This window comes from Orcinus orca, chromosome 15 (assembly GCF_937001465.1).
Source record: "Orcinus orca chromosome 15, mOrcOrc1.1, whole genome shotgun sequence".
NCBI lineage: Eukaryota > Metazoa > Chordata > Mammalia > Artiodactyla > Delphinidae > Orcinus > Orcinus orca.
This window is the reverse complement of record NC_064573.1, coordinates 71169507-71193121: the sequence shown is the minus strand read 5'-3', so window position 1 is coordinate 71193121 and position 23615 is coordinate 71169507. Positions and strand designations below refer to the sequence as shown.

Genomic DNA, 23615 nt, shown 5'->3' with positions numbered 1-23615 from the left:
AAGTCATATGGAAAATGATTCCAGGGAAAACCAGGAGAGGAGAAGCCCAAAGTCCAGCCTAGAGCTCCTGGTTATACCCATTGCTCAGTTTCTGGGTAACTTTGGGAAAGATCATGAAACTTGTTTGAATCTCAGTTTTCTTATCTGTTAAATGGGCATAAGGGGGAATTGGCATCGTCTGAGGCCCTATGAGCGGCTGGCTGTTTTGCTAGGTGCTTCATATAATCATTTTCCTTCATCTTCACAGTATGTTGGGCCATCTGTATGTGCCAGGTTAGAAACGGAAGGTTGGAGATGTGGAGAATGGACCCGAGGCCACATAGCCTGGGCACCTCCTTGTTATGCTTTAATGCCCTGTGCAGCCGGAAGTGGGACAATGCTTGTTTTAACCGAGGGACTATAGTCAAGTTGAAAAATGCTTTGCAGAAGCTCTGGCAGAGGATGTGGGGATGCCAGGAAAGGAGAAGGGGCCGAGACGGGGAGGGAATGGCAGTAGCCACCGTTTCCTCATCCGGCCCCGGGCGGCATCTGGTCTGGAAGGAGGAGGCTGAGAGCAACCGCTGGCTGGCTCCCAGCCCTCCTCTACTTCCAGACACCATCCAGGCTCATCTTTGAGCTCTGTGAGTTTCCTGGTAACACAGCCCTTTGCTTTGGTTCAGAATCTGCAAACTGGATATTTGGCCTGGCTTTCTCCCCTCTCTCCATGAGACAGGGATGCTACCGGATCTCACAGGCACGTCACCATCTGATTTTTCTATACAAACGTTTGCTGAGCACCTGCTGCGCACCAGATACCACGTTCACCTCGTCATTTTGTGATATGCTCACGGTAACCCTAGGAGGGAGGTAATAATATCAGCCCCATTTTACCAATGAGCACACTGAGGCTTGGAGAAGAGAGGTAATATGTCCACAGTCACTGAATGAGGAAGGGCCTTGAAACCTGGTCTGGCTGACTTTCAAGTATGGGCTTTTAGCCACTGTGCAGCTGGAAAGGGGGAGGGGGGCGAGTCTGAGACAACACTGTCACAGTCAGTAAGGACCCCAGACTTGGGGTCTTGGTGGTGGGGACGCTTGTAAATTAACCTTTAACTTCCATCCCAGAGATCTTAATCCTGCAAGGGGTCCCAAGAGCTCGCTTCATCCAGATCCCTGGATTTTCTGAAAGGAAGGTTTTATTATTGCCATTTTATAGGCAACCCTACTATAGCTCAGAGAGGTAAAGCAACTTGTCTGGGGTCACACAGCGTGGAGCTGAGCCATGCTGTCTTTTTATGGGCACAAGGCTAGGAATAGACAGACACTTGGCCCATTCAATTATGGCATATTTTAAAGCTGGAAGAGAGCCTTTGATGCCATCAACTCCAACCTCCTTGTTTTATAGTTGGGGAAACCAAGGCCCCAAATGGTCAGAGATTAATCTAAAGACATTTGCCAAGTAGATCCTGTAAGGTATAAAAGAAAGAGCACTGTATTCTTAATCTGGGTTCAAATCCTACCTCTGCCTCTCACTAGCCACGTGACTTTGGGTAAGACCCTTAACCTCTCTGGCCTTGGCTTCCTCAACTCTAAAATGGCCATAATAATCCCCCTGGGTTTGTGTGAGATGATACACATAAGGTGCTTCTCAATGTCCTGGCATATATAGTAGGTGCTCAATAAAATATTGATATTTTGGTGATTATTATAATATTTAACCCTGGCATTCTAGGGTCAAAAGCTCTTTACCAGAATGTCCAGGAGTGACTTTCAGGGGCCTGGTAAGGTTCTCAGAGTAACAGAGAGAGAGGGAGGGGCTGCAAAGAAGGGCTGCAGAAGCAGATGAGGCCGGTCTTCAGCTTCCTCGCCCTTCTCTCCCACAGCAGGTTGGGGCACTAAAGATGGGGACAGTTCCTTTGGCTGCTCCCTTCCACGCATCTCAAGGTACCCAGAGGAGAAGCCATGCTCTGGGGCGGTATCAGATGCAGCCTGGCCCTCAGGGCTGAAGGTGGGCTGTGCTGGCCTGGATTTAGGGGGACAGGGGCTGGAACTATGACAACTCGCAGGGCACCCAGGAGCCACTCAGAGTCTGGGCTCCAAGCCCACGCCATGAGCAGAACACTGAGGGCATTGCCAGCACGGGGGAGACGGCGACCACCACTGGCAGCCTCCTCCGACCACATCCTGAGCGGCTCACGTAAAACCCCTGTGCCTGCTGCCTTCCAGATACTCTGTGTACACAGCTTGGGGACTATTGACGTGAGTAGACTCAAGGCTGACTTCAGGGGATTAAGCGAACGGGATGCCGGGCCTCCCAGTCCAGTGGGTTATAAGCATGGGAGAAAATCTGCTTACAGGCCACCTCCAGGGGCTGGGGCACTGTTTACGGGGGAGAGACCCAGGCTATTTCCCTGACCGCTTTGGATGTAAGCTGAGTGGCCGGGAGAATTCGTAGTGTTTGTGCATTGGACCCACGGTGGGGGCCAGAGTAGCCTTTTGGCCTGGAAAGAGAGACATACGTCCAAACAAAGAGAGACATATGTCCAAACAACATACGTCCAAACAATCTTGGACATATGTCCAAAGAGACACATACATCCAAACAATCTTGGGGGTCTTTTGTGGCTGGAATAGCTGCTGGGTCTGCAGTAAAATAGTGGGGCTGGGTTTGCAAGGAAGAGTCCGCCCTCTACCTGGGCCAGGAATCTGCTTCCGAGTCAGGATTCTCTCTGGGGCTGGGGTCCAGCCTCCGCTCAGTCCTAAGGTAGGCAGGGGCCAGACTGCTTGGGCCTCCGGGACACCGGTAAGGAGTTAGCATTGTTCTAAGAACAAAGGGGAGCTGCCAGGGGCTTTTAAGCGGGGAGAGCTGTGATGCGGTTTGCATTTTGACATGGTCTCTCCAGCTACTAGGTGGAAAATGAAATTATAGTGCAAGTGACATGCTGGTTAGGGATCTCTAGCACTCACCCAGGCGGGCAGAAATGATGGACAGATTTGCGAGCTGTTTAGGAAACAGATGTGTGGGTGTCGGAGGGGGAGACACGGAGAGTCTGGATTCTGGGTCAGGGTCTCAGCGGGAAACAGATGACCCACTCACATGAGGACTTGATGAGTTCTTAGGCAAGGGAGGACTTAGAAAGTGTGGACAGCCTAAATGATGTATCCTTGTATCTTAGACCCCAGGTCCCTTCCTGCCCTTAGGTCGAGAGGTCAGGGAGGGACTGCTTCCTGGGACCCAGGTTGTGTAGCTGTGACCGACTCGTGGAGACCCTGCAGGGAGGGCACTGGGACAATAAACACCCGACCTGCTTTCTTCCTGTCCTGCAGCCCCTGCTGGGCCTTCATGGATGGAGTCAACTGGAGGTCAGAGGGCAGGGAGTTAATAATATTATTCCTACAGCTCAGCCTGCAGGGCACAGAGCAGGGAGCAGTGAATTTGAGGACAGCACATTGGGGAGAAGGCATGGGTCATTCTAATGGGGGGGGATCCAGGCAGCGGAGTGGACATTTGGCGGTGGCGGGGGGGGGCAGTCTTCCTGCTTCAGTGCTCCCATCAGGCACTGGAGGTTTACTGGGGCCTCTGGGCAAGCAGGTTGCCCACGTCGAAGGGCATAAGCTCCTTGCGTTTTCCCACCGCTGCAGAGTCCTAAGCCCAAACGCAGCCCCATCCCAACCCCAAGAAAATGGGGCAGGTTGTTAGGCAGCCAGCACCTTCGATCCCCACTACGGTGACTCAGCCAGAGCTCCCGGGTGTGGGCGTGGGACCAGGGAGGAAATTTTCTCCCAACACAGAGCTAATTCTGTCCCAGCGCTGGCAGCCAGGGCTGTGGCTGGAACAGCTGCTGCTGTGTGGTTTCGAGATTCCTGAGTCTCTCGGGGCTAGGGATCCAGGGTTGGTAACCCCTGAATCTCTCTTGGAGCCGGCTGTGGGGCTCGAGGCCCCCCCTCTCAGCCCTGAAGGATGAGGGACTGGTGGATGGGACCAGACAGAGGACTGTGGCAGAGGCCAAGGCATCAGGACCAAAGCTGGCTGGCAGGGCCTGGGGGAGGTGGGGACACTGCCGAGGAGGGACATTTGTGACCGGGAGAGTGGTGCCTGGAAGGCCCCATTATGTTTCACCTGCTGGCTGAGGCTGTGATCTTGGGCAAGTAGAAAGAGCCAAGGTTTGGGGGTCAGAGGGTCCTTGGTTCAAACCCTGGGCTGATGCTTAAAGGCTGTGTGAGCTGGGGTGAGCCACTTCACCTCTCTGAGTGAGGCTTCATTCGCAAATCTATGTCACAAGCTGAGGGCCTGAGGGCGGAGTGGTGAGGCATAAGGTGTGTCAAGCACCAGGCTGGCTTCTAGGCTCTGGGATACATCACGGGCAAGACAGGCTAAGGCCCTCTTCTCTGAGGCTTAGGGAGGGTCAGTCCCTCTCCTGGACCTCCGTTTCCCCGGCTACAAAACAGAATGCCCTCTGAGGGGCCTCCCGGCTCCTGAGAGCCTGTTGGAGGCTCTGAAAGCTGGAGGAGAGGCATCCGGGGCCGCCCGGCCCGGACTGTCAGGGTGGGCCATGGGGGAGGTGGGAGACGCGGACAGGAGCCAGGGCAAACACGGGGGGAAGAGTTTCCAGTTTCCCCGATGGGCTCCCACGCCCACGGGCCCTGATAAAGCCCCTGCACTCGGCCTGGGGCCTGCAGCCAGGAGACGGTTAGCCATAGGCTGGAGACGCAGCAGCCGGAAGGCAGCGGGCTGGGAGACAGGGTGGCAGCCTGCGGTGTAGCCCGCTAGGCACATAGGTGAGTGATGCCGGAAGGTGAAGCGTGGCTTGGCCTCTCAGGCGGGAGGGTGGGGAGAGAGGGAGGGAACAGGGAGACAAAGAGAAGACAGGGAGACTGCACAGAGAAGTGAGAGGCAGGGCGAGACACAGAGACAGGGACAGACAGAGAATACAAGATGAGACAAAGGGAGAGAGACCAAGATAGAGGCTGACGACGGAGAAGCAAGCAGGGAGAGACCAGACGCGGACAGAAAGGGAGCAAGTCCTTCGCACAGTCTGGCAGAGGGGCGTGGCAAAGACACGGAGAGGAAGCTGAAGGCCACATCTGCCACCCAGATGGCTCTCAGCCCTGCTGTCCCCTGAGCCCAGGGGACACAGGCTAGCAGGTGGCAGCTGGAGGAGGTGGGGCCCTGGATTCCTAAGGACCTGTGTTCAAATCCCTGCACTGCCACTAACCAGGTGTGTGACTGCAGGCAGATGACCCTTCTCTCACTGCTGCCTGGCCTCAGACATCCCCTCGGTAAATCAGGACGGATGACAGTGACCTTGCAGGGTTAGGGGGAGGTCCAGGTGGGAAGAGCTGTGCCCATGGCACCCTGGCCTCCTCTCCAGGGCCAGGGGGCAGCAGGCTCCACACATCCTTGAAGAATGGATGAATGAATGCGCCCCCTCCAAAGGGCTTTTCCTGCAGCACCTGGGATGTAACATGCTCCCCTTAGGGCCATTACCTAGAGGCACGGGGGCTTGGGGGAAACCCAGGGGAGCCTCGTCTTGCCCCACCTGGAAAATGCACACCCTGACCTCGTGGGGACTCTTGGGAGGTTCCACTGGGGCAATGACTAGAGGATTCTGGAACGTCCCGAGGAGGCGAGGCAGTGGACAAGGAAGGAGAGTGGGTTTGGCAGTTCATCGGGCTCTGAGCTTCCTCCTGTCTGGAATGACGAATTTGGCCTATCTTGCTTACCTGAGCTATCTGTGTGACCCTGGGCACTTAACCTCTCTGGCACAATTTCCTCTTCTGTAATAGTGCTTAGAACCGTGCCTGGAATTTGGTGAGAGCTCTATACACGTTTGCTTAATAAAAACTAAGCAAAGAACATCTGTCTGAGGTTTCTGCTCTCTGTGGTGGGAGGAACCAGATGTGGCCTTGAGCTCTCCCACCCCTTCCCCAGCAAGGGTCTGTCTGCCCTGGCCAGGTGGGCAGGGCAGGACCATCTGTGCAGGGTCTTCTGCCTGGTCTCTCTGGTCTCCCGCAGGAGGAATCGGGCCTTGGCCGCCGCACAGCCACCTCTGACGGGGTTGATGCTGTTCCCTTTGTGGGCTCATCCACGTTCATTCCCAGCCTGATGGAGAAGGCTGGCAGGGCGGGGCTCTTAAGGCCCCGGGCAGGGACAAGGCTGCTTGTTTGGTCCTTCCCCTGCCCAATGTGGCTTTATGAGGAATTCAGTGACCCAGGCACGGGCTGGTCACTGCCCAAGCCTGAACCCCGGGGGCAGGAATTTGGGGTGTGTATTTGTTTGCTTTGGGTTTTTCTGGACCTCAGGAGGGGAGGGAAGGCTGACATAATGACACCCCTCCACCCATCCCCATCTGCCTCAGAGGCCTCTGAAGCCCCCGCCCTTGTCTTATTTTCATTCTTCTCTGCATTCATTTCCTTTTTCCCCTTTTCCTTCTCCCTCTCCCTCCCACCCCCGCTCCCAAGGAGCTATTCTAATCTGTTCAGCCTGTATCTCGTTATTTGGCCCTGTTCTTGCAGAACGTGTGTTACTGCTTTTGGAGGCTTGTTTTCAGTGTACTTACGTGCTATTTGGGTAGGTGGTTTTAAATAGCTGTGCTCTTTCGCTGTGTGTACACTTGCTAATCTGTTGCTTCTAACAGCTGCGTAGCTTTTTGCCTCTCCCACACCGGACGTAAGCAGCTTCCAGCTTCCAGCCGTCAGCAGACGCCCCTGCGCTGCCCGAGACGCCTGGATCTTTGACCGTTTTGGGGCACACAGCCTCCCCGTGGGCTCTTGCTACTGACAGCCCGCACCTGTGGCTCTTTGTCGGAGGACTGCCCTCGGGCACTGGGAGGGCCTGGGACTGCGCCCCTCCTAGGACAGGATGGAGGGATATATATAGCCTCCTGGAATTCAACCTCCATTGTTCCCTGACCCCGGCATGAACCAAGCCACCTTCCCCAGGGATTTTGCCTGGCGTTGCCCCCTTGTCGGACCTCCTCCCTTTCCTAATCCTACTTCTCCACTCCCTTACTGGGTTTTCCTGGAACACTTCCTTAATAATCACCTTTGCAGGAAGGCTTACGTGAGGTTTGCTTCTGGAGAACCAATGCTAAGGCATGCCCCTCCAAACACCGCACATGAGCTGGGGGTCACGCAGGGGTTCACGGGTACCCGCAGCAAGGCATGAAGCCTGTGCCAGCCCCAGGGGGTCTCCATCCCAGCTTTCTAGAACCTTTCCACAGTTCTCATTCGCATGTCTTTGATGATCAGTTTGTCTAATACGTCGGTTTGGAGGTTTCCCTCCTGTAAATTACCTGTTTATATCATTAGCCCATTTTTCTGCTGGGGTTGCTGTGTTTTCGGATTTGCAGGAAGGCGTTCCCTGTACATTCCAGGTGGCAATCCCAGCACAGAGGGAGCGATCTGGAGGAACAGCAAATAGCAATGTTAAGTTCTAACAATAATGACAACTATGTAGGTGTTATGGGCTGAATTGTGTCCCCTCCCCCAAATTCATATGCTGACGTCCTAAATCCCAGTACTTTGGGAATGTGACTGTATTTGGAACTGGGTTTTTAAGTGGTGATTAGGGAAAAGTGAGGTCATTAGGGTGGGCCCTAACCCAATCTGCCTGATGTCCTTATATGAAGAGGTGATTAGGACACGCACACGCACACAGGGAAGACCATGTGAGGACACAGCAATATCCCGAGGACCCACTTGGTGCCCGCATCCTGCTCTGACCTGAGATACGGAGCCTGAATAAGACCCAGTCCTCCCCCTCAGGTAGCTTGCAATCTAGTCAGATGTGTGAAGCCAGTAATGATCATGTAAATACCGCGTGCCCCGCAGTGGGGAGCAGGGTGCCGCGGAGCCAGAACGGAGGGTGTATTAGTGTCCTAGGGCTGCTGTAACAAATGACTGCACACCGGGGGGCTTAACACGATAGACATGTAGATTCTCTTGTGGTTCTGGAGGCCAGAAGTCTGAAAACAAGCCATCGCAGGCTGTGCTCCCTCTGAAGGCTCTAGGGGAGGCCCCTTCCTTGTGTCTTCCAGCTTCTGGGGCTCTGGGTGTTCTTGGCTCGTGGCTGCATCCCTCCAGGCCCCACCTCCCTCTTCACATGGCCTTCTCTGTTTCTGTGTCAAACCTCCTTCTGTCATTTCCTCTTATATGGACACTTGTCATTGGATTTGAGGCCACCTTAATCCAAGATGATCTCATCTTGAGATCCTTATGTTAATTACATCTGCAAAGACCCTTTTTTCCAAATAAGGTCGCATTTGCAGGTTCTGGTGAATGTATCTTTTTTTTTTTTTTTTTTTGAGGGAAGACATTTAACCCACTGCAGGGGGTGGGGGGAGGGATGCCAAGGGAAAACCGGCTGGAGAAGAGCCTGGTTTTCAGAGATGAGTTTGAACTTGTAGAGGAAATTTAAAAGGGAATAGAAACTCTTAAACACTCTGAAAAAATGAGTGATTTTGATTGTTGGCAGATGCCACGTAGCAAATGTGTTACTTCGCTTCGGGAAGCTTTGTCTCTCCACAAAGTGGAGCTCTCAGACCTCCCAGGGCCTTGACTCACATTGGGTCTTTCTCCATCATCCTCACCAAGCCTGGGACAAGCTGAAGGGCCTTAATGCGTGCTCCCAGCGGCCCTGAGAAGTAAGCAGGGCAGGGGTTATCATTCCCATTTTGCAGATGGCACAACCGAGGCTCAGAGATGGGGAAGAAACTTGCTCCGGTGTCATAGCGGGTCTCCTGCCTCCCCTACCACCTCTTCCCTGGCATCCCCTTCTGGGGACCTATGGGAACTGTCCCAAAGAAAGGACTGCCAAGACGGGCTTGGGGAGTCTGTCTCAGGAGCCTCAGAGCAGATCAGCTCTAGGTCCTGGTTCCAAATGGGTGTGAGTTTGGGATCACACGAAGAATCTGGGAGCCGCGCCAGGACAGCTCATCTGTCCCCTGGGCTCCCTGGGGAGCCGAGGGCAGAAAGAAGGACAGTCTGGCTACAGGCTCGCTTGCCCACCTGGGCTGTGATGGACAGTGTCAGCTTTGGCAAACGATTCCCATCTGTGCCCCAGACCTCAGCCAGATTGTCCTGAAAACTGGGGAACATAGGTTCCTTGAGGGGCTAAGAAAGGGGAGCAAAGAGGAGGTTTCCCGGGAGGGTGGAGCTGGCGACCCTGGGGCATCAGCAAGGGTGTGAACAGACATGGAAAGATGTGCTCCACTTTCTGGAAAGCAAGATGGTTAAGAGCAGGGCACAGAGTCCCAGCAACCTGGGTGTGAACTGGCTGCTAGCTGACTGTGCCTTAGCCTCACTTCCTTACCTTTACCTTGGGAGTAACAGCAGTACTACTGCTGGGGTTTGTTGGGGACGTATGAGCGAATGCCACTAAAAAGCTTGGTACAATGTTTGGGCTAGAGTGTGCCCCGATTTATCTATCACAAGGAACTAAAACCAACATAAAGTATAGCTAGATGTAGACATCAGAGCCAACCCAAACCAACGCAGGAATTGCAGACCAGCAGGACGAATGGGCTTGCTGCCTCTGACCTGCAGATGTGACTCTGAGCTTCCTTATGGCCACATCAAAAAGGGAAACGTGATCCTTTGTAGAACTTTGTTTATTAAGATTGAGGAAGCAGCCTAGTTCCTCAGAGGAAATAATGTTTTTCCTTACCTTGAATTCTCCAGGGCATTTCTCACTGGGCAGGGAACTTCATAAAGGGCACCTTGAGAGAGGCAGTGGGTAGCAGCACTGTCCAGGACTAATACAGCATCACAGATGTGATTTCCCTGTGGTAGCTGCTTGTAGGGACCTTGAAGGCAAGGCAAAGGGAAACCGGGGAAGGCAGCTCCATGGGAGGATCAAGAATGTGATGAAGGTCTGGGCTCTCAGGGTTCAAAGCTAAGGCTTAGAGAGGTCAGAGAGGTGGGATTGGGACTCCTAATCTCTCAGGGAAGCAGGGGGAACCCAAGAGACTTTTCACTTGGGATCCTTGGAAGTCAGGCTCTGGAGTCAGATTTCCCAGCTGTGTGGCTTCAGGCAAGTTGCTTCACCTCTCTGAACCTCAGTTTTCTTAACTGCAAGCTAATGTATCCTTGTAAGGCTATGGCAGAGCACAATAGCATATAGGGAGTGCTCAAATAAATGTTAGCCATACACATATCATGTATACAATGTTAGTATGCACAGATTATGTATGTATACTTATACCCTTTTTTCCTAAGCTTCCTGGTTATAGAGGGTTTAAGGAATCTGAACAATGAGAATTTTACAGCTCTTTGCAATTGGCAAAGGAGTCATTGTCATTTCTTATGACCCTTCCAACAGCAATGAGGGAAGGGTACTTACTCCTCTGGAGAGGTGAGGAGACTGGAGCTTAGAGAAGCAAATTCTTGCCTGTATCGCCCTTGACCTGCCCTTGAACCCAGAGCTGGGGAGACAAGCGGGCAAGATGCACAGGTCCTCTGGCCTTCCTGGCCCGTCCCGCCATTTTAGAATGGCAAAGGCCATTTTAGAAGGGAGTTAAGAGTAGAAGACTGAGGGTGAAAAATGATGATAATAATAACAACAGTAATAATGACAGTAAAAACATAGTGCTTACCCCATAAGAGACCCTGTTCTCAGTACTTTGCATGTGACATTTAATCCTCTCAACCATTTGAACTATTACGATTATACCCATTTTATAGATAAGACAACTGAGGCACAGAGAAGATACCTGAGCGGCTCAAGGTCACAGGGAGTTCATGAAGGAGGAGGATTTGGACGCTGGTAGCTAGGCTGGGCCCCAGGGTCTGTGTCCTTGACTGCTCTGCTCTACTGCCCAGGCTGGGGGCAGTACAGGACAGGAGGGATGTACGTCGGGATAGAGCAGAGGCCGAGGCTGAGGGCAAACCTGTGACTGGTGCCCCCCTGCAGGGAGATCCCAGGGGCTCAGGCAGGGGGGAGTGGAGGGGAAGGGCACACACCTATGGGGGACACTGACATTCCTGGGGGGATGAGGGGTGAGGAGTAGTCGGACAGACATGCCGGGGGATGTCAGCACCACCCTGTGCAGGCCCAGCCTGGCCTCCACCCTGCTCAAAGATGAAAAGACCTGTGATCTCTGACCCCGAGCTGCTTCCAGCCCAGGGGGAGAGCCAGACGTGATGTCGCATTTCTGCAGCTGCTTCAGTGCCAATTGCTGGGTCCTGAGACCTTGCTACTCTTCGCCCTCCTCTGGGGGCTCAGACACCGCCCCCCCCCCGCCCGCTAATGAGGGGGGGATGCGGGGGCGGGGGAGACGGCCTGGCATGCCCTCCCTCCTCCCTCCTTCCCGTCTTAACTCACAACTGCCCTTTAAACCTACCCCCATACGGGCTTCCCTGGTGGCGCAGTGGTTGAGAGTCCGCCTGCCGATGCAGGGAACACGGGTTCGTGCCCCGGTCCGGGAAGATCCCACGTGCTGTGGAGTGGCTGGGCCCGTGAGCCATGGCCGCTGAGCCTGCGCGTCTGGAGCCTGTACGCCGCAACGGGAGAGGCCACAACAGTGAGAGGCCCGTGTACTGCAAAAAAAAAAAAAAAAAAAAAAAAAAAAAACAAACCTCAGCCCATAGCCCACCTGCCACAGGAAGCCTCCGATGCCCAGGTTAGGGGATGCCCCTCCGCGGGGCTCCCTGGGGGCAGCCTGGCCTTGCTCAGGACACAGCGCCACCTCTGTCTTGTCCCTTGTGACTGACCGTGAGCCCCTGTGGAAAAGCAACCTGGGAAGACACGGCCTCGTCCCTGGATCCTGCACAGCCCGGAACAGGGAACGCGGCCATGCTCATTCCTTCCTCAAGGACACACTCGGTGGCTGTCATGAGATCACGATTTCGCAGCGTGGAGTGGCGGGCAAGATCCCACATTCTGCAGACCTGGTTCAAATCCAGGCTCTCCCACCCCCTGCCCAGATGTCTTGGGCAAGGGTCTTCATCTCCTTCAGCCTCGCTGTGGCCCCTCCTGGGTCAAAGTGAGACCATCTGAATCACATGCTCAGCACATACATTATTATCGTGAACACCTGTCACGTTTCCCCCAGTTGTGGGAGTCGGGGGAGGGGGCAGCTGCTGCTGCCCCGTCTTCTCTCCGCGTCCCACAGGAAGTCCTTGGGGACCCCTGGTTGGACACTTCTGGATTCTTCTCCCAGGCTGCAGAGTGGGATGATGCCCACTCCTTTGAGCCCAGAGTCCTCAATGGAAATTTCCAAGTGGCTTTTATTTAATAAAAAGCGAAAGATGACTTTTATGCAATAAAATACCACCTCGAGCCCATCAAGCAGCAATGATGAATTTATATGGAGAAGGGTTGGACTTACTTATAATGAAGTGTCGATTGCCAGTGTCGCCAGGCTGAAACATCTGGTTTAGGGCCCATTTGTCAGATGGGGAAAACATGGGTGGTGGAAAGTGCATGGGCTCTGCATTGTCAGCGCCCTGGGTTCGGATTCCAGCTCAGAATTCAGCTGTTTACCCTTGGGTTGCAATGTAATCGCTAATATTTATTGAGTGTGCCAGCACTGAGCCAAATGCTCCGCATTCCTGATCGCCTGTAATTCTTACATCCTTTCTGTGAAGTAGTGAGTATTCCCATCTTACTGACGAGGAAACCGAGGCTCAGAGAGGAGAAGTTGTGTGTCCAAAGCCACGGAGCTGGCAGGTGGCCAAGGCTGGGTGTGAACGATGCGTGAGACCGCCTCCTCCAAGACCTCCCAAGCTTGCGAACCCTCCAATCTTTGTTCCTTCTTCCATAAATTGGGAAAATGCCCAACAAGGTTGTTATGGGGATTGTATGAAGTACCCATTCAGCTGTCTGGCATATAGTAGATGCTCAGGGAATGTATTTGTGTCTGTCTCATGGGACCGTTGTGACACCAGGGCCCAATTCTTGGTAACAGAGGGCCCAGAAGATGCCCGGTGAGAAGGATGCTTCTCTCTGAGCCTCAGTTTCCACAGCTCCAAACCAAGAGTAGTATCACCTGCCTGGAAGAACCTCTGGGAGGATTTAATGTGATGAGGAAATTATCGTTCTTGGCACAGAGTAGGTGCTCTGGGCAGTTCCTCTTCTTGTCTCCTGTGTCCCCAACACTGCCTGAAATGGTGTTTTCTGGGTCCTGCCCTGGCAGTGGATTTGTATCGAGCCATCCATACTCTCTCCCCTGCACCCATCCCTGAACTGGGCTCTCGTCTCTGGATGTGCTGGGATGGGGGGGTCGGTGGAGATGGGGGTTGGGATGAAGGGTTCAGCTGTTGACCTGGGTTCAGGGGGCTCCACCGCTTCCCAGCTGGGTAACCTCGGGCACATCACTTAGCTTCTCTGAGCCTCTGCTTCCTCCTCTGGAAAGTGGGAGTAACAGCGATACATTCAACCTCTGGCTCTGGGTCCACCCAAACCTCTGGTTCTTAGATCCAGAGCCAACTGCTGTTCCTCATTCTTCCCTGCAGGTGTTTCCAGCTGTGTTTGGGAACTGATTGGCTAAGGACCCACATTGGAGAGCTTTGGGCATCGTAACAGTGAACGGTAAGGGACACGGGATCTGAACTCATCTCTCCAAAGGGCATCAGTGTGGGACGAGGATGAGGTGGGTGCACTGTCAGTGCAGCTGTCCCTGGGTTTTGGAAATACGGTCGGAACCAAGTTCACAGCACTACGCACCTCTCCTTTATTGCGCTTAGCATTGTTGCGATTTTTCCATGATTTGAGGAGTTTTTTGATGAATAGTTGTCTCCCACTAGACTGTAAGGGAAAGGGGAGGGTCCCAGAGAGGCAGCAAAAACATGGTGGTCCAGAGGGACCATAGACTCTGAAGCTGGGGCCTGACTCCTGGCTCTGCCTCTTCCCAGCTGTAAGACTTTGGGCACATGACTCAAGCTCTCTGTGCCTCAGTTTCCTCATCTGTAAAATGGGGTTTGTAACAACCTTCATTGAGTTATTATGAGGATGAAAAGAGTTTACATACCTCAACCCTTTAGAATAGTACCCGATATACAGGAGGTGCCTGAGAGGTGTTAGTCCAGTAAATAAAATAGCAAAGCCACCCGACTGGCCTTGCTCACAGCCAGGGAGGACACGGTCAGTCGCACTGGCTTTAAGGTCAACCTCTTAAAGCCAGTTCTCATCAAAGTTCCCCTAATGACCCCTGCCTCCGCTTGCAGAGAATGGAGGATGAGGATAACATCACCTCCCTCACCTATGAGTACGTGTACTCTGATGACTTCGACCCCATCGTGGTTTTGGAGGAGTTATCTCCCCTGGAAGGCAGGGTGGTCAGGATCTTCCTGGTGGTGGTCTACAGCATCATCTGTTTCCTCGGGATCCTGGGCAACGGCTTGGTGATCATCATCGCCACCTGCAAGATGAAGAAGACGGTGAACACCGTCTGGTTCCTCAATCTGGCCGTCGCGGATTTCCTGTTCAACGTCTTCCTCCCCATCCACATCACCTACGCCGCCATGGACTACCACTGGGTGTTCGGCACAGCCATGTGCAAGATCAGCAACTTCCTGCTCATCCACAACATGTACACCAGCGTCTTCCTGCTCACTGTCATCAGCTCCGACCGCTGCATCTCCGTGCTCCTCCCCGTCTGGTCCCAGAACCACCGCAGCGTCCGGCTGGCTTACATGGCCTGCATGGTCATCTGGGTCCTGGCTTTCTTCTTGAGTTCCCCATCCCTCGTCTTCCGGGACACAGCCCACGTGCACGGGAAAATATCCTGCTTTAACAACTTCAGCCTGTCTGCCACCAGCTCTTCCTCGTGGCCCACTCATCCCCAAGTGGACGCTGTGGGCTTTGGCCGGCACGTGGCGGTGACCATCACCCGCTTCCTCTGTGGCTTCCTGACCCCGATGCTCATCATCACCGCCTGCTACGTCACCATCGTCTGCAAGCTGCGGCGCAACCGCCTGGCCAAGACTAAGAAGCCCTTCAAGGTCATCGTGACCATCATTATCACCTTCTTCCTCTGCTGGTGCCCCTACCACACGCTGTACCTTCTGGAGCTCCATCACAGCGCCATACCTGGCTCCGTCTTCAGCCTGGGTGTGCCCCTGGCCACTGCCATCGCCATTGCCAACAGCTGCATGAATCCCATTCTCTACGTCTTTGTGGGTCAGGACTTCAAGAAGTTCAAGGTGGCCCTCTTCTCCCGTCTGGTCCATGCTCTGAGTGAGGACACAGGCCACTCCTCCTATCCCAGCCACAGAAGTTTCACCAAGATGTCATCCATGAACGAGAGGGAGACCAGCATGCTCTGAGCCTCGCCTGGAACACCCCCGCCCCCCGTGGCTACTCCCAACCTTGGAGGCTCAAAGCTACGCCTTCTTGAGACCACGGCAAGAACATCTTGGGCACCCACAGATGCCCGCTGTATTTTGCATGGGGCTGAACTGTGTTTTGAACTGGGAATCCAGGGCTCAGAACTCCTTTCTTCCAGGGGCACGGCGGACAGAGCAGGCTACGGCGCTCAGCCTTGGAAGAGGCTGGAAGATCCCGTGCATCCTGGGAGACCAGCCTTGACTGGTGCAAAGCAAAAAAGGGAGCATTCTCAAAAGCACTGCTATGAACTGGGATGGGCATAAGACAGAGGGATCAGTTACCTACCTGAGTGCTTCCCAGGAATGACAGAAACGCTTTTCAAGGTCCATTCCTGGTGTGAGCAGAGGAGGTCAGAGCAAACCCAGTGTGATGTAGGTCACGCCTCGCTCATATCCCTCTGTCAATAGCTGGCCAGAAATCCTGCCACTCAAGCCATTCCTCTGGGTTAGGGTGTGTGGAAATGCACACACCTTCTCCAGGTTCCCTGGGAAGAGAAGGTGACATGTGAGCACAGGAACTCCCGGGACCATGCATTTGACTTTCATATCGGCTGAAAAGACAGGCAACAGGTCCTGCGGAGCCATGGGGCTCTTTGTGAGGGCAAGAGAAGCAGGGCTGTGATGAGGACTCAGGGGTTTGGGGGAAGGAATGAAGAAAGAAAAGACCTTTCAAAGGGTGCGTGACATGTATCAACTCACCCTCGAACCTCCCAGGGCGATGGTGCTTTGGGCCATAGCTATTTTGGGGGTGGGGGTGATGCCAGCCCCTTGCCCCAAGCCCTGTTCTCACTTTGCATTTGTTACTCTGGGCTGGTTCGAGGTGGGCAGCTTCACCAGCAGCCTCTACCCCATCACAGGGATTCCTCCCTCTTCCCTGATCCACTGGTTCTTGCTGGAGATGCTCAGAAGAAAACACTCCAGGGCAGGAGGCAGATGGGAGGATGGTGGGGGACATCTACTCCTTCCCAACTTCCTCAAAGCCTGGCTGGAGGCTAGTCCAAAATCAGCTGCAGGAAGCAACCTCGGAGCACCTCACGGGCTGAAGCTGAGTCCGAGGGCTCAGTCCCCGAGCTTGAAGCAGAATCTGGAGCCTGGCTCACTGGACTGTGCTCCTGACACGCAGGGCCGAGGGGGGCCCACAGGCCTAGGGCCCCTCGTATGTGCAGTCACATTGTCTTTTCTGGGGCCCACACCTCCCTGTGCTGCAGTGTCATCGTCCCATTTACAAACGACACAGCTGAGGCTCAGAGAAGGGAAGTTACACACCCAACGTCACACAGCTAGCCAGGGGCCCAGTTACCCGTCTGAACCCAGCTCCATCTGGTCCCAGAAACTCTGTTCTTTTATGGAGAATGTATCTACTGAGAATATTCTAGACTATCCTGGTAACCTACATTTATTTAGCACTTCTATGTTAAGCACTTTACATGTGTATCTCATTTATCCCTCACAGCAGCCCTGAGTTAAGTACAATCATCCCTTCCCTTTTACGGATGAGGCGTCTGGGGCTCAGAGTTTAAGTAACTTGCCCGAGGGCACCCAGCAGGTCTCTGTTAGAGTCTGGCTAGGTTTGAACCTAGGTCTGTCTGGCTCAAATAAGTCGGCAGAGGCTTGGGGTTTTGACCATAAATATATATGCATCCCTCCGCAGATTAATGTAAACATCTTAAGGGCTTTAAAGGCAGCTTTGCAAATAGTTTTCAAAAACGATCCAACGTGGCAAAGAAAATGTACTTGGCTCCCAGCTCCCTGGGCATCCGTTCACAGCCACCCACCCTGGCTCCCACCTCCTGTGTCCCCCCCAGCTCTCCGGGGGAGGCCAGTGGGGAGAGAGGCCTGACGGGAGGGCCCTTTGGCCTCCAAGTGTCCATATTCTGCTCTCTTCCAAGTTTCTTTGGTGCGAAGCCACTTCAACAAGATACAGTGAACAGATGTAACGTCAACACAGCACGGGCTGCGAGTTCCCGAGGCCATGGGCTGTTTGGAATCACACCTCATTAAGAGACAAACTGTTCCTTCCCTTGTTGGGTCAGTGTGTTGGTGAGGCAGCTCTGAACTGACCCCGCTGGGGCCTCCGATGGTTTTGAGCAATCTGAACTTAGCTTGAGCTAAGGGAGCTTTAAATATTGCCCAGCGCCCCCTGTCACCCCCTTTCCCAACTTCACAGGGGAAGCATCCAGGGCGCAAGATGGAGTGGGACGTGTTCCAGGCCCCAGAGACGGTCACCAGCCACTCGGGGAGGACCGTGCTGTTCCCTGGGGCTCAGTGTCTCGTTCCTTCCGGGCTGCGTGCAGGTCAGGCCAGGCTGGGGAAGCCAGGAAATCATTTTGTCATTGGAAAAGCTGATGAACAGGAACAAAATGAAAGCCAGCTGTTTTCCTCCTCGGAGCCAGGCTTCGCTCTTTCTGGCTGCCCCACCAAGTCTTCCTGTTCTGATTGTAGTTCCCCATCAAATGCTTAAGTGCAACCATAACACCCTTTTCAACCTTGTCCCTACAGCTTCTGATGACCCCACAGGTCACACATACAAAGGCCCTGCAGTTCACAAAGCACGTGCATCTGAATTACTCCACGGGCAGCCAACACGCTTTGTGCCGGAGAGCCCTCCCTCCAGGGCCAGGACCCGCCAGTGAGCCTCCGTGCTGCTTCCTGGGTTTGGTGGGTGGGTGGAGGGGGCACGGGGCTGTGGGCAGAGGGACAAGCAGAGAAGATGCTGTTTGAAGGTGGGGGAGAGGGAGGGAGGAGGGAAGCACAAAGGAAACAGAGAAGGACAATGAAGAAAAGAGATCTGGCATTTATCAAGCATCTACCATGTGTCAGGCACAAAATCTCATCAAACCCTCAAAAACGGTCCTGTGAGAAGAGAACCATCAGACCCTCCTTGGGGGGTGCAGAAAGGGAGGGTCAGATTGTGGACCTCACTTGTTCAGGGTCACACAGTAGTAAACGGAACTGGGTCTGCTGCCTGAATTCCCAGCTTCTTCAGCCCTTGGGAGGATGGAGAGGGAGGGGGGAGGGGAAGGGGGAGGGAGAGAAGAAGTAGGAGCAAGACAAGAGGGAGGGGCTCAGAAGGGGGGACCGACCCAGGCGCTGGCTGAGGGAGGAGTTTGCCTTAAGCCCTTAAGCTTGGAGAGCTTAGGGGCCAGGATGGGTGGGAGAAGAGAGCATCCAATCATGAGAGCCACAGGGCCATTCAAACTCAAACCACCCAGGTCTTTCCCATTTTACAGATGAGGGAACTGAGGTCGTAAGAGCTGCCCTTCGAGAAATCTGCAAAATTAGGTGGTGCTGGCTTGGATGGAGTGGTCATTTATTCCCCAACTCCTGCCTCTGGCCTCCGTCTCCCGTTCCTTCCTGACATGCTGTGATGCTCTGGCTTTGGAAAATTGCTACTGGGGCTGGTATCCAAGACCAGGGGAACCAGGAAGCTGCTCGTCAGACCTTGAGGTAGGGGGCTTGCTTGCTTCCCCTCTCTGAGGACAACATTTTTCTTAAATAAAGAAACTGAAGCAAGCGTGGGGCTCCATGCTGGGGAGTTCTGACCCTTGCCTTCCCCACGCAACTCGTGGAATACCACCTGAGGCTCACAGAGGTGACATGTCCTGTCCAAAGTCACACAGCTATGTTGTGAGACAGCAGGAGAAGCCCTGAAATTCCCGACCTCCCATTCCCCAAATTTTGAACTTCAAGAAATCCACATCTCGAAAAATATTCCCTCCAACTCATGTAATTTTCCTAGAAACCAAGGATATGAGACAGGTAGTGACTTACCCAAGACAAAATGGCAAGCCATGGCAGAGAAGGGACTGAAACCCAGGACTCCTTACTCCTAAGTCCATGCATCGGGCCACCGAAGGACAGATGCTGCCATTTACACATTCATCTAGCCATCCTTTCACGCACCCATCCATTTCCATAACCATCTGTTTATAAATCCACCCATTCATCCAGTCCACAAGCATCTATTTAATACGTCCCCTTTGCGAGGCCCTGCAGGCACTGGGAATGCGCGGGATGATCAGTACGTACACCATCTCTGTCCTCCTGCGCACATTCATTGGCCAGTGGTGACAGCCAATTAAAAAATATATACCCCAAATGGAAAACAACCATAGTAAATGCTACCCACATATAATAGAGGGATGTGACCCTGTCCAAAGGCCAAGGAAATCTCCTGGGGGAAGCGACACCTGAGATGTGAAGGATGGGTAGGCACTGATTCAGTGGGTAGGTGCTGGAGAGTGTTTCAGGTGGAGGAAACAGCATGGGCAATGGCATCGATGTGGGAGGGAGCAGAATGGCTCTGAGCGACTGAAAGGGGATGGAGGCTGCAGCAGAGCGAGTAGAATGAATAGGGACCAGATAGGTTGGAGAGGAGACAGGGCCAGATGGTGGGATGGGGGTGAAGGGGAAGCCACGTTTAAGGGAGTAATGTGCTCAGACCTGCCTATTAAAAGGATGCCCGATGCCCAGGGCTGCTCTGGGGGACAAGCTAGAGAGGGGCGAGAGGGGAAGCGGGAGACTGCTGCGGCATCCAGGTGAATGCCCTGGTGCCTGAACTTTGGGAGCCAAGGTGGAGCTTGAGAGAAATGGACTATTCCAAAGCTAGTTAAAAGCTATCCAGGCTTTCTCCGGGGACCGGTTAGCGGGAAACCAACCCAGGGCTCGTTTCAGCTGCACAGAGACCTCGGTGCATTGCTTTATTGACGGAAATTAATTGTAAATATTATTCAAATGTACCTCCCAATGCACACTTATATTTCTCAGGGGAGCCCTCTGAGCAGTTAATAAAGCCCTATAAATAATACATATATTAACCTAAGAGGAATGGAAGCATATTAATGCAGCAATTGTGGGTGGTGGCTGAGGGGAATTTAAGCAGACAACACTCCAAGTGCTTGAACTTGGGGTTTAACCTTGGAGGTCACCGAGTTCTGCCCTGGGGGATCCTCCAGACGCCCTGCAAGCACTTTCCTGTCATTAACTCATTGAATCCTTACAGCGATCTTTGTGGTAAGGACCATTACCATCTGCCTGTACAGATGAGGAAACTGAGGTTCAGAGAGGTGAAGTGACTTGCCCAGTGTCACACAGCTAGTAAGTGATAGAGCTAGAATTCAAACCCCAGTCTCTTTGGACCCTAAAGCAACTTGCAAACATAAACTGTCCTCTGAAGAGACTCCTCCCTGGAGAACGATGGCAAGCATGTGCTCTCTCTCCACTGTCAGATTTTGAGGCGGTGAGAGTGGGGGAATCTGAGAGATAGGTTTTTCGTTTGGAGGGAGGAAGTGGTGTCTGGGTGGCTTTGTCACTTCCTCCTGAGCCTTAGAATCTTAGGGTTGTTGAGTTTGGAAGGAACTCTGCTTCATCAAGTTCATCCCTTCCCATCCCCCCATTTTGCAGATGGTGAAACTGAGGCTATTTTGTAATAATATTGGGACCTCCTTCCTACCTCACTGACTGCTGTGAAATGAGATGTGTGTGGAAATGCTCATGTGGATCATTTTTAAATACCATTATTCTACAGACCTGGACATTCACCAAGCTACCCTCTTCACTTCTTAGTTTGTTGACAAGGGCTTTGGTGCTGGTCTGCCCTGCAGGACCCCTGCCTAAGATCTGGGAGTCACTGGGAGTTTCCAGCAGAGTCTTCCTTCCAGGGGAAACAGGAGATTTTGGAAAAACCTGGTACAGGGCAGAGACATGCTATGTTTGGGGCATAAACTTTACCCTTCAAAATTGTCCTGGGTATGGGTGAGAAATGATCTCTATCTTGATGTAGATGGTGGTTCCATGGCTGTCTTCATATGTAAAAACCCATTTATCTGTACATATAAGACTAATGCACTTCACAGTAATTAAGTTATGCCTCAATTAAAAGTATTTTTAAAAATAAAATAAAATAATTCATGGCGTCTGCAGGAATGACTTCCCACTTGCATTGGCAGCATAGACAGACCCAGGTTTGGGGGCTTCCCTCTGATTCAAGGGAGCAACTCAGAGGGGGGTAATCCCTGCAGGGTCTATCCAAAGAAGCAGGACCTTAGGAAAGACTGAGCACACCCTACCCAGCTCTGTCCCCTGACTCAAAGGGCTTCTGATGGTTAAGGTCCAGGATCACATGGGCTCAGGAGTCAGACTGAGTGGGTTGGAACCTCAGCTCCACCATTTACATCAGCTAGGGTTAGGGCTAAGGTTAAGGCTCTATGACCTTGGGCAAGCTACTCAACATCTCCAAAGCCTCAGTTTTCTCATCTGTACAATGGGTATAATAGGAACTTGCAGCTCACGGGGTTGCTATGGGGATTAAAGGAGATGTGGCATGTAAGCATTTAGCAGGTGTTGGGCTCACACTCACTGCCCTCTTTCATCTAGACATGCATCCACCCCATCGTTGGTCTTCCCACTTCCAGCCTTGCCCCCCAACAACCAATCACCACAAAGCAGCCAGAGTTAGCATCCATCCGTCACAGAGTACAATAATCCAAACCTTTTACTGTGGCTTACGAGGCCCTAGAGGACTGACATCACCTCCTCCATCTTTATCTCGTGATGCTCCCCAGTCAGGCATTCCTCTCTGCGTCCCCAAAACAAAAGAGGCAGGTTAACAACGGCAACAACGCTAACACATCCGAGGCTGTTCCCACTTCTGGCCTTCGTGTCTGCTATCCTGGGACCTCTGTTTGCATGACTGGTTCCTCCACCTCCTCCAGATCTCAGCTCCAGTGTCACCTCCTGAGAGAGGTCCTTCCTGACCCCTTCCCCCACTTAAAGTAGCCTCCATCCCCATTCACTGTCTATCAGATCTCTTGTTTCATTTTCATCATGGTACCTCCTGCCATCCGGATTGATTTGATTTATTTGTTTAGCTGCCATAAGACTGTCCCCCTACTGGGCAGTGAGCTCCATCAGGGCAAGGACCGTGCCCATCTTGCCCACCTGTGTATCCCCAGCGCCCAGAGTGGTGCTTAGCACAGAAAAAGTGCTCACAGGATTTTGTTGAACAGATGAAAAAAATAACATAAGCTGATGTTATTTTTATCATCATCATCATCTAATTTCATGACAATCATGATTACATCATTTCCAAAGTACTTTCACATTTTTTCCCATATTGATGGAACTTGGAAAGGGTAGGACTATCCCCCATTTCACAGACATGGAAACTGAGGCCCCAGGTCACCTGGTTTGGAAGTGGAGAAGCCACGGTTCTTTCCCTTGTACCATTAGGAGCGGTCACAAATGGAGGCGGCTTCCGTCCAGTGCTTCCACCTCCCTTGGTTTTTTCCACTCCCTTTTGTCTGATTAATTGCAGCCTGAAACTAAAGGAACCAGATGCCTCCCTCCTCCTCTTTCCCCTCCTCCTACTGTTTTGTCGTTCTTTTCCGGACCAGGACTCTGTTAAGGATTTGGCTGCTACAACCATGACCACAAGCTTCCACTTAGAAATCACGGATAGAGCAATCAACTGGGCCCCAGGTCTGTGTTGGGCACTGGGTGATACTACAGCAGGAAGCACAGCCAGATAATGATTCCCTGATGCCCAAGTGTCCCTGGAGCCCAGATGTCTAGCTTTGGGAGAGGTGGATCTGGATTATCTTCTCCCTGGTTTCCATCATACAGATGTTTGACACACCTATAGAGTAAACATCTGGATAATAGAATGAGTTTCTGGTTGGCTCCCAGATGCTGGTGCCACAGAGCAGGGACACACACAGGGAGGTGGGAAAGGGGGCTCTCAGCCTTGGCTTGTGGCTGCTAACAGCCTGTGAGCCCCTGGTTCACGGCAGGCAGTTTACGATGCTCAGGGTCCAGCGCTTGACTGGGAAGGTTTGACTCATGATGGGATTTTAGGCAATTCCACATCCATCATCCCATTTCATCCTCATTAGGAGCCTGAAGCGTAAAAGCGTCTTAACTTTGGAGATGAAGAAGCTGAAACTCAAGAGCTCAAGTTTCCTAGAACCACACAGATATCCATTAGGGTACTTATTGCCATCTGGAATCATTTCATTTATCTCTGTGTTTAACTGCCTTAAGGCTGTTCCCCTACTGGGCGGTGAGCTCCATGAAGGCAGGGATTGGTGTATATCTTGCCCACCTCTGTATCCCCAGCACTCAGAGCTGTGCTTAGTACACAAAAAGTGCTCACACTATTTTTGTGGAATGAATGAAGAAATAAGCACAAGCTGATGTTATTTTTGTCATCATCATCATCATCATCGAGTTTATGACAATGGCTATTACAGTTCACCATTTCCAAATTGTTTTCACCTTTTTTTCTATATGGATGAAACTTGGGAAGTTTC

At 52.7% G+C, this 23615-nt stretch overlaps 1 protein-coding gene across 3 annotated transcripts in view; it reads left to right on the top strand.

Moving 5' to 3' along the window:
- Positions 1-15980, top strand: part of CMKLR1 (chemerin chemokine-like receptor 1) — a 38435-nt gene extending 22455 nt beyond the window's left edge. For all 3 annotated transcript variants that reach the window (XM_004281365.4, XM_033408649.2, XM_049698575.1), the window contains exons 2-3: positions 13435-13510; positions 14146-15980. In XM_004281365.4, coding sequence (XP_004281413.1) covers positions 14149-15246 — 1098 coding nt within the window. In that variant the 5' untranslated portion in view covers positions 13435-13510; positions 14146-14148 and the 3' untranslated portion in view covers positions 15247-15980. The remainder of the gene's footprint in view (positions 1-13434; positions 13511-14145) is intronic.
- Positions 15981-23615: the final 7635 nt, after the last annotated feature.